Source organism: Chenopodium quinoa, unplaced genomic scaffold, assembly GCF_001683475.1.
Source record: "Chenopodium quinoa cultivar QQ74 unplaced genomic scaffold, ASM168347v1, whole genome shotgun sequence".
NCBI lineage: Eukaryota > Viridiplantae > Streptophyta > Magnoliopsida > Caryophyllales > Amaranthaceae > Chenopodium > Chenopodium quinoa.
In genome coordinates, this window is record NW_018744895.1 from 1,216,900 (window position 1) to 1,231,852 (window position 14,953).

The window sequence follows — 14,953 nt, forward strand, 5'->3', positions numbered from 1 at the left end:
ACAAAAATGGGTGGTGATTGGAGTTTAAGTTGGTGGTGATGGTGGTTGTTTGATGTTGTGGGCTGTGGGTTTTCCAGTGGAGAGGGGAATGGGGTTGCTGGGTTCCGGTGGCCGGTGGGCAGTGGGGATGGGGTGGTCGGGGAAGGAGGGTGGGGTTGGGTTCTAATCTTTCTTTTTTTTTTTCAAATTTTTATCCAATAAATAATTGACACGTGTACAATGTGGGGCCCACTAAGGGTTTTTTGGATAGAAAACGTTAATGGGTAGTGCTACCCAAACTTTTTTAAACTTACGGGTAGTTCTAAACAAATAAAAAAAAATGGATAGTTGTTCACAAATGACCCTATCTTGCGGGTAGTTCTAGACAAAATTCCCTTATAATTAACATGCCAGCATAATTAATTCCAATCACCAATTCATCATAAATAATTTATACATCACAAATCATTTACCAGCATCAATCCAATCAACAAATTCCAACCAACACCTATCATGATACTACTTGAAATAAATTAAACAAAGCCTAGCATGCCCTTACATATTCAAGTAATTACCAAGTATGCGAAACGTACCTTGATTATGATCTCAAAATCGCCACGACTAAATAAAATCACTCACTTGGAAGTCTCCTACAAACCAAAATTACATAGAAGTATTAATACCTCTTCCACACAAATTTCCAGCAATATATACACTCCTTAAATCACTCATAAACCCTCTAAAACAAGATGAAATTTAATTTAAAACCCTTACTTTTATTCCCAATTATTAGGTAATTAAAAATCCTTTCAAGAAACATAATTATAGCTTATATATAAAAATTCCAGCTTTAATAAATCATCTAAAATTGGTGTAATTGTATTTTAAAACACTTATTTCAATAATTTTAATCATCCATAAACAATTTCCATCAATATACACAAACTTAGAAACCTAGGGTTTATAATTTGGGGCTTTTTAATTCAAAACCAAATCTGAAAATTTATATTCCCTCAGCTCAGTCTTTTTGGTTCTTAAGAAGGGTCGCTACCTCTCCCAGGACCAGAATGATTACCCCTGCTCGATGGGTCTACATCCATCCCTGAATGTCGTCGGGTACTATTCACTTCCCCGCCATTCTTGTAACCGTCACCTGTAATCCGCGCAGGTGTGTCCGCACCCCCCTGAGTGGACGAGAAAGAAAGGATTTCTCGGAGCAACCCCCCAGGTTCCAGACCCAGGAGTCAACTTTCCCGTATGAGCATTTGGTACATGTTTAAGTCCGTGGAAGAGTGAAAGGGTCACCACTACTGAGGATCTCCTTCCTAATCTTAGATGGGTCGTCTGAGGGTTCGCCGCGGTTCATTGCTGTGCTTACACACTAGGCTACCCTTCTCCGAAAGCTCCGCAGGACCACCTACCACTAGTCTTCGGCCGGAGAGGTTAATACTTATCATTAAACATCATAAAATCATCACAAACCCCAAAACAATAATTTGATCAAGGCTAGATTAGGATTTAAAAACAAAAGAATAATCTTTTTTTTTGTTCGAACACCGCAGCACCGACACCACAGCAGGGATGCTACTGCGCGCCTGCTGGTGGTGCCTCTACTGTCGTCAGCGCCTGCTGGTGGCTGCGGCGGTGGTCTGGTGGCGTGTGTATGGGTGGTGATTGAAACAAAAATAAAATAAAGGGGAAGGGCAAAAATAAAGGGGAAAAGAAAATAAGAGGAGAGAGAGAGAGAGAGTTTACCTTTGGGTGCTCTCGACCTTAGGCATATGATGGGTATTTATACCCTCTCTCAATCACCCTCCTACTTAAAATTCCTTTACTACCCTTAATGATCTCTTTCCTAGTCAAACTAGTATTTTGACTTTCTTTAAAAACTTATTGACTTTACAATTTCCTTTTATAAAATAATATGCCCCAATATTTCCAAATCATGAAATAAAATATTTTTAAGGTTATTAAATAATTAAAAATAAACTTTTAATTAAAATAAATTTTTTAAATTAATCATCTCACTCGAATATTTAAATACTTTAAGAAATACTTATTTAAATTAAAATACGAAATACGGGGTATTACAGCTGGTTGGGCAGTGGACGTCACAGAGGCTGCTGCGTGTAGGTTTGGTCTACTCTTGGCTAGACGACTTGGTTTTCCTAGGGTGCATTTGGAAAGCGATGCTAGCTCGGTGGTTGCGGGTATCAAACGCAAAGCTACTGGACTTACTCCTTTTTTCCTTCTTATTGATGATATCGTCTCTCTTTCTTTGTCTTTTGATACTTTTGTTTGTTCTCATGTAAAACGGGCAGGCAATACTTTAGCTCATATGGTAGCTAGGTAGGATACGAAAGATTGTGATGAGTTTGTATGTCTTGATCCTTTCCCATAAAGCTTGTTGGCTTTGACGGACATTGATCTTATATAATACTTGCTGCCGGTTTCCTCAAAAAAAAAAATTAATAATAAATGTAGCTCTTTCTTATAAAATTGAACTAAGCTTACATTAATTTTTTCTTGTTACTTATAATTAAATAATTACATGATTCAGTTTACTTTTAATAAATGTATCATGTCATAATTAAATTATCACTTCTTATCATGCTTGTAAACAAGTCATTAAACAGAATTCATCAAACAATCCAAGAATCATAATCTTTTTATAATGATGTCACTTCAAATTTCAAAGTATATAAAATACTTAATATGATACTATGCGAGTATTAAAAAATTCATACATGCATACATACCAAATAAAATTATGGTGAATAGTCACAACCACTAAAAATCATCTCACTCGGATTCTTCTATATCGTAAAAATAATTATTGTCAAAATAAAATTACATAATTAAAATATTCAAAGCCTAAAACAAGAAAAAACCTTCTCATGTGAGAAATGAAAACTTGTAGGAAAACTTCTGAAACGACTACTATCATCAGTAACACATACACATCTAAGTCCCTTCCAATTTAAAGTGGAATCTCGATTTTGATAACTTTGATATAAATTATTACTATAAAAAAATAGCATTCATTAAGATATCTTTATTTAACTACAATATAATAAATCATTTTATAATAAATTCAGATATTTAATACAAGAAAAATAATCCCTCCATTTTTTAAAGTGCGCATCACTTTAATCGGCATAATTTTTTAGGAGTTTGACTTAAATTCTATAAATAATATGCACAAAGAAATTGATACATTGTATAGAATTTCATAGTATCAACTAATTATAATAAATTTACGATCAAAATTATTATAGGTAAAATAATGTTATGTATCAACAAAAATGTATATTAAAGCGTTTCAATTACTTTAGGATGATTAAATTTGTAGGTTACCCCTCCGTCTCTTTTTATTGGTTATTATCATATTTTAAATAATATTCATAATACTTCCTCCATTTCTTTTTATTGGTTATGTTCAAATTTTAAACATTATTCATAATACTTCCACCGTCCCAAAATATATGAGACGTTGGACTTTTTTCACTATTCATGTATTAGTTTTGATCATAATTTTTTACTAACATAATAAAAACATATTTTATCATAAAATATGTTGTTAAATAGTTATATATATAAAGTTTCAAAATATAATTTTTATAATAATTTTCATTAATATTTAATTATATACAAATAAAGTCAAAGTAGTGCATTGACATGTGTGCAATGTTGATTGTGTCATGTATTCCGGGATAGAGGGAGTATTAGATAATCTTCAAATTTACTCACAAAAGTAAAAGAGTCATGTGAGATCTTGTTTAATTCGTCTCAACGAATGCTCTATTAATATCCAATCGTTATTATTTTTAAAAGTATGTAATGAATAATAGTCAAATAGGTGTTTGACAAACGTGTGAAAGTCAAAACGTATCCATTAAAAGGGGACGAAGGGAGTATTATACTTTAGATATAGGGTAATTTTGTGAAAATTTAAGAAAATTTTACCAACAACTACCATTATAATGATTACTTTTGAGAACAATTACCATTTATTTATTTATTTATTTTTTTTTTAAAATCTACCACAAAAACCTTGAGTAACACAACTACATTTAATTTCTTGGCAATAATCTCCAATTGAGGGAGCTAAAAAATCGGCTGTTTCGATGACGAGAGAAGGGAGGAGGGGCGGTTTCATCGACATGAGAAGAGAGGGGCTATTTTGGGGATGGGGGAAGGGGGGTGGTTTTGATGGTTTAGGTGGGTCACCCGAGTGGTTTTAGGGGTAGGGAGGGGCCGACCGACTGTTATTAGTTGATAGGGGAGGCGGGCAGTTGAATTTCGGTCGGGCTGGGGGTTGGGGCTAAGGGGAGGAAGGATGGTGGCTGGTGGGGAAGGATTTTTAATTTTTTTTTTCTTTTTTTACAAAAAAAATTTTGGACCAATTTTGTTGCAATACATCACACATGACTTTTACAAAATAAAAATCACCCTTTCTTTAAGTCACTGGTAAATCGATGTAGTGGAAGAAAATCAACCCAAAAGGTCATAGTGCTCCCGAATAAATGTAAGTTGAGATTATTGAGAGTAAATCGCTGCTATGCCCCTGCTAGCCCAGCGATGCTTTGGTGCGTGCTGGCTAGCTTGCGTACGACGAGGCGCACCTGCCCCGCAAGCATGCTTGGCCAGCAAGCCTAGAACGCGCATGCATGCTTGGCTTGTGGCACAACCATGCTTTAGTAGCATAGCCTAGCCTTCACATGGCTAGGCCAATGCGAGGCTATGGCTTAGCTTTAACTTGTTGTTTTGCTTGATTTCTTGTCTCGCCGAATCCTAAATTCGACTCGACTTACAACGCTCGATTTCGACGCTTTAAGCTCGATATCCGACGTCTTTGTTCGTAATACTCTAATGACTCATTTAATCCTTCGGATTAATTTGTCGTTTCAGTTTGGTTACTCGATTGGGTGTGACCCAAAGGGTTCAGTTAAGATTAAGCTGTAATATTAATTATGCATTAATATTACTGATCGGAAGCGGCCTCCAACTAGGCATTCCGATCACTTGATCTTACTGAATAATTAGCTTTCTAATAATTTTGAACCCTCTATCGGAATAATACATCGAAGGACACCATTCCTTTTAAAAAGGGCGATAGGATACGTAGGTCCTATAATAAAGTAAAGTTATGATTTTTTCCACAAGTTGGATATCTAGTTGTTTATTAAATAACCTAACAACTAATAATTTGTACACGAATGAAGAAATCTATTAGTCCCTAGGATAGTTAACATGGTTATATGATCGTAATCGTGATGAAAATTGTTTTGGTGCAGAATGTTAGTAGAGAGAGACGGAAATTATTCATGGAGAGGGCATCAACATTCTTCATAGAGGTTGACGATGTGTCGATTACGAGCCTGAATTTCGGAAAAGTGTTCATGGAATCAATTGAAGCTAAGCAGATTGCTCAGCAAGAGGCCGAGAGGAGTAAGTTTGTTGTAGAGAAAGCTGAACAAGAGAAGAAGAGTGCCATCATTAGGGCTCAGGTTGATCTTTTACTCAACTCTTTTTGTTTTATTACCATATACTTCTATTAACTTTCTTCCATTTCATTAGGGAACATTAAGTTATTGTCTATTTTTTGCGAGGATTGAACTCAATGATATATAGTTCAACCAAATCACCGAAAGACAATCGATATTTTATTGCATATCCTTCGAACAAAGAGATACACCCTTAATTCTTCATAGGAGTATATAAACTAAGGTCTTAGAAGATGCTACTTGCTACTATACTAGTATTTTACATAGATGTTAGAATGTCATTTAACATATTGGATTGAATGAATGCAGGGTGAAGCAAAGAGTGCACAATTGATTGGTGAGGCCGTGTCCAAAAATTAAGCTTTTATAGCACTAAGGCACGTTGAAGCATCAAACACAATCGATGTCAAATGCAGATAATCATGTGTATCTAAGCTCTGATTATCTCTTAATCGACCTCAAGAGCTTAGATACAGGTTACAAGAAATGAGTCAAATCTAATCCAAGTACAATTTTCATCAATCTTCAATACATAAATTCTGTTGGTTTAGGTGATAGGTGGGTCATCTTCCTTCTCTTTCTCCTCCTTTACTGTAACTCTTCTTCCAAATAATGTTTTTTCGAGGAACAACAAATTGATTTATGCTTGCAAGTTGCACAATAGGAAGTATGAAAAACCCAGGAGCTGCAACAACTCAAAAGGCCTTATCAAAGTGGTTTACACAACATACACGTACATTACACAAAACTTGAGGGTGTAATAATTGTTGTGATATAGTAAAATTAAGCAAATCAACCCCTACAAAATACTACGAAACAACACCATTTGAAAGTTTATACATAAGAAAACGACATGCAAGAAGTTATGCATTACTGTTTTATCAATGTAATGGGGCAAATCCAATCAAACCAGCCAAATGTTAATCAAAGGTCAACCCAAGTCCACTATATATTTCAACACACATTTATTTGTTTAGGTCAGTTTATTAGTGGAGAGCAACAAGGGAATGAAATCACCTTCTATCGTTGTCATTAGTCCAAAATTTAGGAGCCAATAAGATTAGTATCAATTGTATACGGTCCACAAAACATCCAAATAGTCTAATACTCAAATACCACAGACTATAAAGTAGGACTTCCACCAAGCAAAGGTTGACTCTGCCATAAACTTTAGGCCATTTAAGGTTGGGGTTTGGGCTATGGGTTAGTGGTAGCATCCCCATTTTCCCTAGTTTTGGCAAGAGATCGAACCTCACCCCAGCATTATACTGGGATATTCCCCCATCCCCTAGTGTTCGTATCTTGAGATAAGATCAGTACATGACTCACTCGTGTACCATTCGGTTAAAAAAAAAAAAAAATTAAGGTTGGATAACGCTCACTCGAATCATCTTAAGGGTAGAACTTTTTTTTAAAAAAAAGCGGCCCTTCCACTTTCACTTCATACTAAAAAATCATTAATATTGCTTAGAAGTGGGACCCATGCACCACAAAAGGGCAAACACCCTTACCATGAAGAGCATTTTTCTTGTGAAACTTTAGTGGAAAAGATTATAATAATAATGGAGAAAATGACATTTGTGTGTTGTAATGTTTATGCAAAACTCTTACCCTTTAGGCTAGTGATAATGGTCGGCGCAAAACCATATGTGCAGCGTTGGATCGTCATCGATATCTCCCACTCCCAAACAATTAAGTTAAGCAAAAACTCACTTGAAACTTGGGATAACATGCCATATTATTTTCGTCACATTATTGTGTAGTAATTGCAATGACGTATCACCTTTTTCAACCTTGGACTTTAGATACTTATTAAAATATCTATGTTGTACCATGCATGGGGTCTTACCTTATGATGAACCAAAAGGACTTTGAATTTACTATACCTAGTTTCATTTTGAAAGCTAAAAGATTTCTACCCTTTAGGATGTCCCTCCAAATCTAAGATTGAGAATTATTGGGAGTACAATCAAGAAAAGTTGCCTTCTTTATTATTTTTATTTTTTATTTTTTTTATTATTATTGATGATTTAAACCAAGTTAAAGTTTAGTTGGATTGTTCATGATACTCCATCAAAGCTTATCCATGAAAGTGAGGTTCCACTCTTAGTCTTTTAACTCCCCAAATCACCAATTTTTATAGGCTTCATAACATGCCTCTAACTAATTCTAGGAGAATAATGGATATTATCCATCTATTCCACAAAAATTTCTAACACATTTTTAAAAGATTATCTTACACCGATAAAAGGGTTAGTTTAGTTGACATATGATTGACTAGCCCTTACCCTAGTACATCTCCCAAAAGATTCAACAACTTTGATTGCCACCCTCTAATTTCAACTCCTAAAAATTTCCTAAATGAGATGGTAAATTGAATTGATCTATCCACGATATTTCTTCTAATAACATGATACATTTTCACATGAAAATTCATTTAAGAATTTAGATGTGTCTATTTTTTTAGTGTTTTACCCCCATCTCTTCGTCATAGTTAGGAGTATTTTTGGCTCTTCAGAGCTATTATTATTATTATTATTATTATTATTATTATTATTATTATTATTATTATTATTATTATGCGTTTTCAAGTATTTTCGGTATTATTTTTTTAGAAAATTGCAAATTTTGAGGCATTTCTCGAGATTACTTAGCCACTACGAACATTGGACATGAAGCGCACATATATGACCGGTGTCTTAAGCCCATTATCGAGCTAGGAGTTACAAGCCCAGTAATTAAGAGCTCGGCGAAGAAAGAGAACCGGGATTTGTGGTCATCTTTAGCAAGTCGGGTTAGCTTTAGAAGCAATGGACCAAAATGAAGTCCAAGGAAGAGATTTGAGAATCAGGCCATGGAGCAAAGAAGGGAGAAGAAGGCCCAAAATGTGGGCAAAGTCATATGCCCGGTGCACTTGCCCTGCCGATTTTCATTAGTTTAATCTATTTAATTTTTTTGCACAGTTTCAATGCAATATTGTAACAAAAACAACTTAAGCTTCGTATTATAAAAACCCATGAATATTTCATAATTGAAAACTAAAATTCGAGACGAAATCCAACAAAATTCCACATGAGTGTGTTTTGAAGTATAAAAAGTAAATAAAGTAGGGCTGAACAAAACTATTCGAAAACCCGAAAATCCAATCCGTAACTGATCCGAAAATTAGGGTATCCGATCCAATAACCATAACGGTTTGAGTATCCGATCTGATAATTTGTTATCGGGTATGGTTATTGGGTATCATTTTAGCATTAACGATTACCTGATCTGATCCGATAAGAAATTTTTTTTTTCCTACTTAAATATATTTATCTAAAATCTAAATACTTACTTTACTTCATAATCATTTTATAATATAAATTATTAGTAATATTATTGTTAATTTGGTCAAGATCATGTGATATTGTTGTTAATTAGTGTTGAATGATATCAAGATAACTACATTATTAAGTTTAAATATTATTATTGGATATTATATTGGGTACAATACATCCGATTTGAAAATAGGGACACCCGAACTTATCGGTTCGATTTATAGATATTATTTTCAGTGATATTGGTTATCGATTATCCGAACCGTTAGTATTAACGAGTTGCGTACCTCATAGTATAAAATTTTATTTACATTATAATCTCCCAAATTTTCAAATAGGAACAAAACGAGACAAAGGGAGTATTCAAACTCCTATAACGACCAACTCGAAATGGCAGTGCATCATGGGCCCAACAAATTTTGGTCGGATCTGAGTTCTTTGGTAAAAGAAAATGAATTTGGGTACGGATTTAATCTTAATGTATCAACCTGTTTATTCATTTTTTCATTGTTTCATAATATTTTTTCCCTAAGGAACCAAAAGGCTCAATTTTCTAAACCCCCAATTTAATAAAGGCCAAACTCTATCTCTCTCTAGTCTCTACTCCAAAAGGAAAATCCTATCTATTTGAAAATTATATTTATTGCAAAAATTAGAGAAAATACTAATTAAATATGTGAGATCTCTTTTTCCATACCTAAAGAATCCGGGTTGAATAACTTAAAAAACCGAATCTAAATTCATTAAAACTTTGTCCGATCTCCGATCCGTTATCATCCCAACGACCAACCCATTACACCTAAAAGACAAAACAGTACAAAGTAGTGAAGTACTTGTGTTACATACTTACATAAAACTCTGCCAAGATAAGAATTGGAATTATTATGGTACGGGTGTACAAAATTCGACAAATTTAGATAAGATTACTTTTCATTTCCTCTATAGTCTATCTCTATCCCATTCAGTTAGGCCCCACTCTTGGGCCTTTTACCCTCCCATAAAGGTTACCTACAACTTGACGTGGGTCCATAATTTTATGTGGGCCAATGTGGCCCCTTTAGATGTATCCACCTATCTAACCTTTTTGTTCTCCTTCATATTAGTGGCACTTTTTTTTCTTTTTTTTTAACACTTTTATTCTCCTTCATATTAGTGGCAGACTGGCAGTGTGGTACTTCATGTGGGCCATGTTCCTCAAGCTATGGATAATTAAGAAAAACAAAAGGTACAAGATAAAGCTCGAAATTTCCTAATTTAATAACAAGATAAAGGAAACACAACCTTATCTACAAGGATACTTGGTTCTTGACCTTATTTCCGTATTGGTACCATATTGGAGTGCATGTCCTACTCTTGGGAAAATTATCTTTTCTTGATGTAATAAAATGATATGGTTGAGAGTTATATCTATATTGATTTTTATATTTAAAAAGTATGTTATTGATATAAAAATTTTGTGCAATATTTATAATCTAATCTAGGTAGTTATACCCTCTTCATTCTTTAAGTTTTATTTAATTACTATTGATATACAATACTCTATACATTTAAGAAAATATGAAGTGTTAAAAGAAAGGAGCAGGTGTAAGACAAAATAGGATAATATAAGAGATATGGCTCTGTTTGGTAATTAGTTGTTAATTAATTGATATAGCTGATTATATTAACTAGTTTGAATAGCTAGTTATATTAGATGATTTGACTAACTAGTTTTAAATAGTTGATTGAGTAAAGATGTTTGATAAACAGTTGTTTATAATTAGCTGTTTCAAAGTATTTATTAGTCAATAGCTAATTATTCAATAAGCTAATTTCAAAAGCTCTTGTACTAAACTTTTTTTAAAAGAGCTTTTTTACACCAAAAAACTTTTTTAATAAGCAATTTACCAAACACCTATATTAGCTTTTAAAAATATCAAACCACTAATAGTACTCAATAAGCTATAATCTTTCTAAAAACCTCTTTACCAAGCAATGTCTATATTATTGTAAAAAGGGGTGGGGTGTAAAAAAAAAATAAAGTAAATTAAATAAAAAAAAAAAGTGAGTTGAAAAATTAACTTATTGTGAGGTCAAAGGTAAGATGATAAAACGAGTAAGCCGACAATAATAAAGCAAGAGAGAGAGAATATGAAAATTTTCAATTGATTTTCTACTCAAATCTCATTTTGGTTTTTTGTTTGTACTTTCAAACTAGCATTTTCTTATAAAGATGGATTTTAGATTAGGGTTATATATAAGCAGTAAATATGCTTTTTAAAATGGAATTAAGTTAAAAATTCATGACAAAATTATATATATATCGGTATAATTAATGTTAATTTATCTTTAATATTTCTTTTTTTAGCTTCATATACATATCCTATAGAGCTATGTCTATCATATTCCTTTAGAATATTGCAATTATATTCATAATTTACGCCCGTAAAAATGAAGAGTTTTTATAGACGTGGAGAATCCTAGGTATATATAAATAGAAATGAATGAAGGGTTGTATTTAAGAAAAACCATCAAATACGTATGTAATAAAATTTGATATAATACTCGTATGATTTAAAATAATACCAAGTCACGTAGATTAGATGCTTCATAATTTGTGTACTACAAAGAAATAATAAAAAAAAATAAGAAAAAAATAATCATCGTATATTTTTCAAAGTAAGAATATGACTTTATTATAAGAAAATCGATTGAGAAAATTAAAAGGTCGGCTTGCCGTCCACAAATTTTTAATGAGAAACAAAGTGAGAAAGAAAAAGGAGGCTAAAATTTTGGTAAGACAAGAACATTCTAAGTTCTATTCTAACAACCATATCATTGAATATTCCTGCTTAATTAATTATATTTTCCTCGTACAGTTGTCATTCTATTATTCTTTTAATTATCATATGTTCATACATAAAAGTTTAGGTAAGAAATTAAAAACTTGTATTACATGTGATAATCTTTTGTTAATCTACAAAATCTTCTTCAATGTTCTACATTATAAGTCAAAGGAAGACATCTCCCATTATCTCATTCCCTCTGTTTTTGTACGATATTCTGATTTTTCTGATTTTCTCACCACTTTTTGTGATACATGAGATCTCAAAACCGGCCATAAACATTCACACCTGTCATACAAAAAATACATATTAAGTACTACCTCCGGTTTTTTTTTTATATGCAACTTTTGTCATTTTAGTCCGCTTATAATTATGTACAACTTTCTATTTTCTTTTTATTTTTAGTAAACAAAAATTCTAAAAATTACAAATTTGCCCTTACTTAAAAATTCAAATTTTCTTAATGTTATCCTTATTTTATTTTAAACACAATAACTTTTTTGTCTAATCTAAAATAATTAACCTAATTTTACCCACCCATTTACTCATCTCTCTACCCACCAGCCACCACCCATTCACCCTCTTCACCTTCACCCTCTTCATTTCTTTCACCCTCCTCCCTCAAGAGTCACGACCACCGCCCCTCCCACCACCATTCTCTCTCCTCCTTCACAACCACCTTCCATCCCACCCACCGGCTTTTTGGGTTTTTTTTTTCGATTTTCTGATTTTCGATTTTTGGGTCCTCGGTTTTCTTCTGCATTCAGTAACTGGTAGATCTCACTCTTCCCCTCTCTTCTTTCTTTTTGTACGGTGTTTAATTTATCCGATCTTAAGTTAGATCGGAATTTTTGTGTTCTGTTTTTCCAGAATTTGGTTTCTTCGATCGATTTTGAGGTTTTTTTTGTTTTTGTTATTCAATTTTGATTTTGATTTTGTTTTCACTACGATCTTAAAACTTTGGATTAACATTCTGTTTCTTTCTTTGATTTTTGAAATTTTTAATTTTTTTTTTTAATTCGAGTTATTATTTTGAGGTTAACTTTGGATTGAATTGAGTGTTGTTTTGATGGATCTGTGTGTATAGTTGAGAGTGTTTTGGTGGTTTGGGTTAGAGGTGAGTTTGGGTGGTGGGGTGGTCTGGGTTAGAGGTGGGTTTGAGGGGTGGGTGGTCTGGGTTGGAGGTGGTTAGGGGTGGTGGTGGAGGGGAATGATAGATTTCTTGGTTTTTTGGTTAGGGAGGGGGCTGCCGAAAAAAGGAGGGAAAGATGTGAGGGTGGTGGTGGTTTCGGGGGGTTGGTTGTGGTGGTTTCGTGGGGGTGGTAGTGGTGGTGGTGAAGCCGGCGGTGGTTTTGGTGAAGGCGGCGATGGTGGTGGCTGGGCATGGTGGTGGCAGTGGGTTGTTTGATTAATTAACCAAACATTCTCTCTCCACCTTAATAACATACTCCTATAATATATTAATCACCATTATACTTTCTTAAACTGTACCCTTCAATTTTTTGCTTCGTGAACCGCAAAATGACTCAAAGTTGCACATAAAAAAAACCGAAAGTAGTATATAAAGTACATAAGATGCTAACATAATTGTATGGGTAAATAATTTGATTTGAACATATATCATGATTCATTGTGATGTCAATAATATCATTATTTTTATGTGAAATTAGAGCTCAAATTTTTATTGTCATCTTTGAGAGACTTTAGCAACTAAGGTAGCTTAGTTGGTATCCGCAATCATTTTGAACTACTCCAATTAATCTTGATAGTAAGCATAATATTATGATGAAAAAAGTCATACATATATCTACAAATGATTTTGTTTATTTTTGTATATGTCATTTACAACTCATATTGTCATATAGTCAACTAAAAAAATTAATTGAACATATATAAGTAAAATTCCTATTATATATTGTATTTCGTAAGAAATAACAAAGTTATGTGGAGTTGTGTTATATTTCCCTACCTTATAAAAAGTTCAAGAAAACTCTTATTAATAGTGTTTTGGGGTTTTTGTCCCTCGGGAGAGTTACGTCACCAAAACTGATTTTCCTACCGGCAAAACAACAGAAGCTCCTGTTGGTAGGAGTTCGGCCTCTGACGATCAAGTTAGAACCGGACGAAGTAAGATAAAAAGTGCGGAAATGTAAAAGTAGATCTTCTCGAATCCCGAGATCAGGTGTTTTTCTCTAATGTGAGAGAATTGATTATGTAATAAAATGAACGTGTCCCCAAAATGGGGAAATCTCCCTATTTATAGGGTCGTTGGTAAATGTGCCCCTATCTAGGTCATTCTGACCTAGATTTGGGGGGGGGCTGCGCCGTTTTGCGACATTTTCCCCTCACAAGTGCCACGTGGCGTGCCATGTGGCATCTGTAACACTTGTCACTCAATCATTGGTGAACAGTTTTAATTGTTCACCTTCTGGGGGAAATTACAGGGTTGACCCTGAATTTAACCCTCTACAAATAGGGTTTTACCCCTCCCTCATTTTGGACGTTTGCATAAAAGTCTAGAGAGAGAAAAAGAAGTTTTCTAGAGAGAGAGAGAGAGTCTGTTAACCGTTTGTGTATCTAACAAACAGCTGCTTGATTTTTGCCCGCCTGTTACAGCCGGTCAATGCTTGAACCCCTTTTAGAAGCAAATCTTTGAGGTACCGTCTCTCCACTTCTCAGCTCTTTCATACTTTTTTCCGCTTGTGTACATATCATTCAATAAATGGATTCACCATCAGCACACACGACACAACCTAGGTTAGTAGTCAGCTGGTCTCCCGGTACGACTGAGTCTAGGACTGGGGGTGCCGTCTCTGGGTGTTTGGACCACCCTTGTTCATCTCCAAATCCGACCGTCTCCGTGTCTGTGCAGGACACTATGGCTCGGACGATGTGGACGACACCTGATCTAGAATATAGGGAAGAAGGCACACACGGTGTGCCGCCTGAGGAAGAGACAACTTAGGTGGTGGCACCGGCTGAAGATAAGGGAGGATCACCTCCGAGTGCACCTAGCACTCTTAGTGATGGGATCCTTGAATCAGAACACGGAGACGGTGAAGAAGCCGTCTTTGTATCTGGTTCTGAGGGAGACAGTGAAGAAGCCGCCTTTGTATCTGGTTCTGAGGGAGATAATGAAGCTGTCTCTAAGGGAGACGAGGGGGAGACCGCCTCTAGGTCGAGCTCTGGGGAGAGCAGTAGTGGCTTACTATTGCCGCTTGAGGATAGTGAGGCAAAATAGAGAGAAAAGTGGAACAGTGAGGGGGATCTGTTCCGGATCCATGTATCTGCCAAAGACATGGCGAACATGGAAAAAGGCCTAGAG

General features: G+C 34.5%; 2 protein-coding genes across 2 annotated transcripts; both read left to right on the plus strand.

Annotated features, from left to right (window-relative positions):
* Positions 1 to 993: 993 nt before the first annotated feature.
* Positions 994 to 2,328, plus strand: LOC110706096. Its single transcript, XM_021884011.1, has 3 exons — positions 994 to 1,247; positions 1,315 to 1,421; positions 2,301 to 2,328. Exons 1-3 carry the CDS (start codon positions 1,086 to 1,088, stop codon positions 2,326 to 2,328), a joined length of 297 nt encoding a protein of 98 aa, XP_021739703.1. The 5' UTR covers positions 994 to 1,085.
* Positions 2,329 to 5,165: 2,837 nt separating this feature from the next.
* Positions 5,166 to 6,185, plus strand: LOC110705978 (prohibitin-7, mitochondrial-like). The gene is made up of 2 exons (XM_021883902.1): positions 5,166 to 5,489; positions 5,796 to 6,185. Exons 1-2 carry the CDS (start codon positions 5,241 to 5,243, stop codon positions 5,844 to 5,846), a joined length of 300 nt encoding a protein of 99 aa, XP_021739594.1. The 5' UTR covers positions 5,166 to 5,240; the 3' UTR covers positions 5,847 to 6,185.
* The last annotated feature ends 8,768 nt before the right edge of the window (positions 6,186 to 14,953 follow it).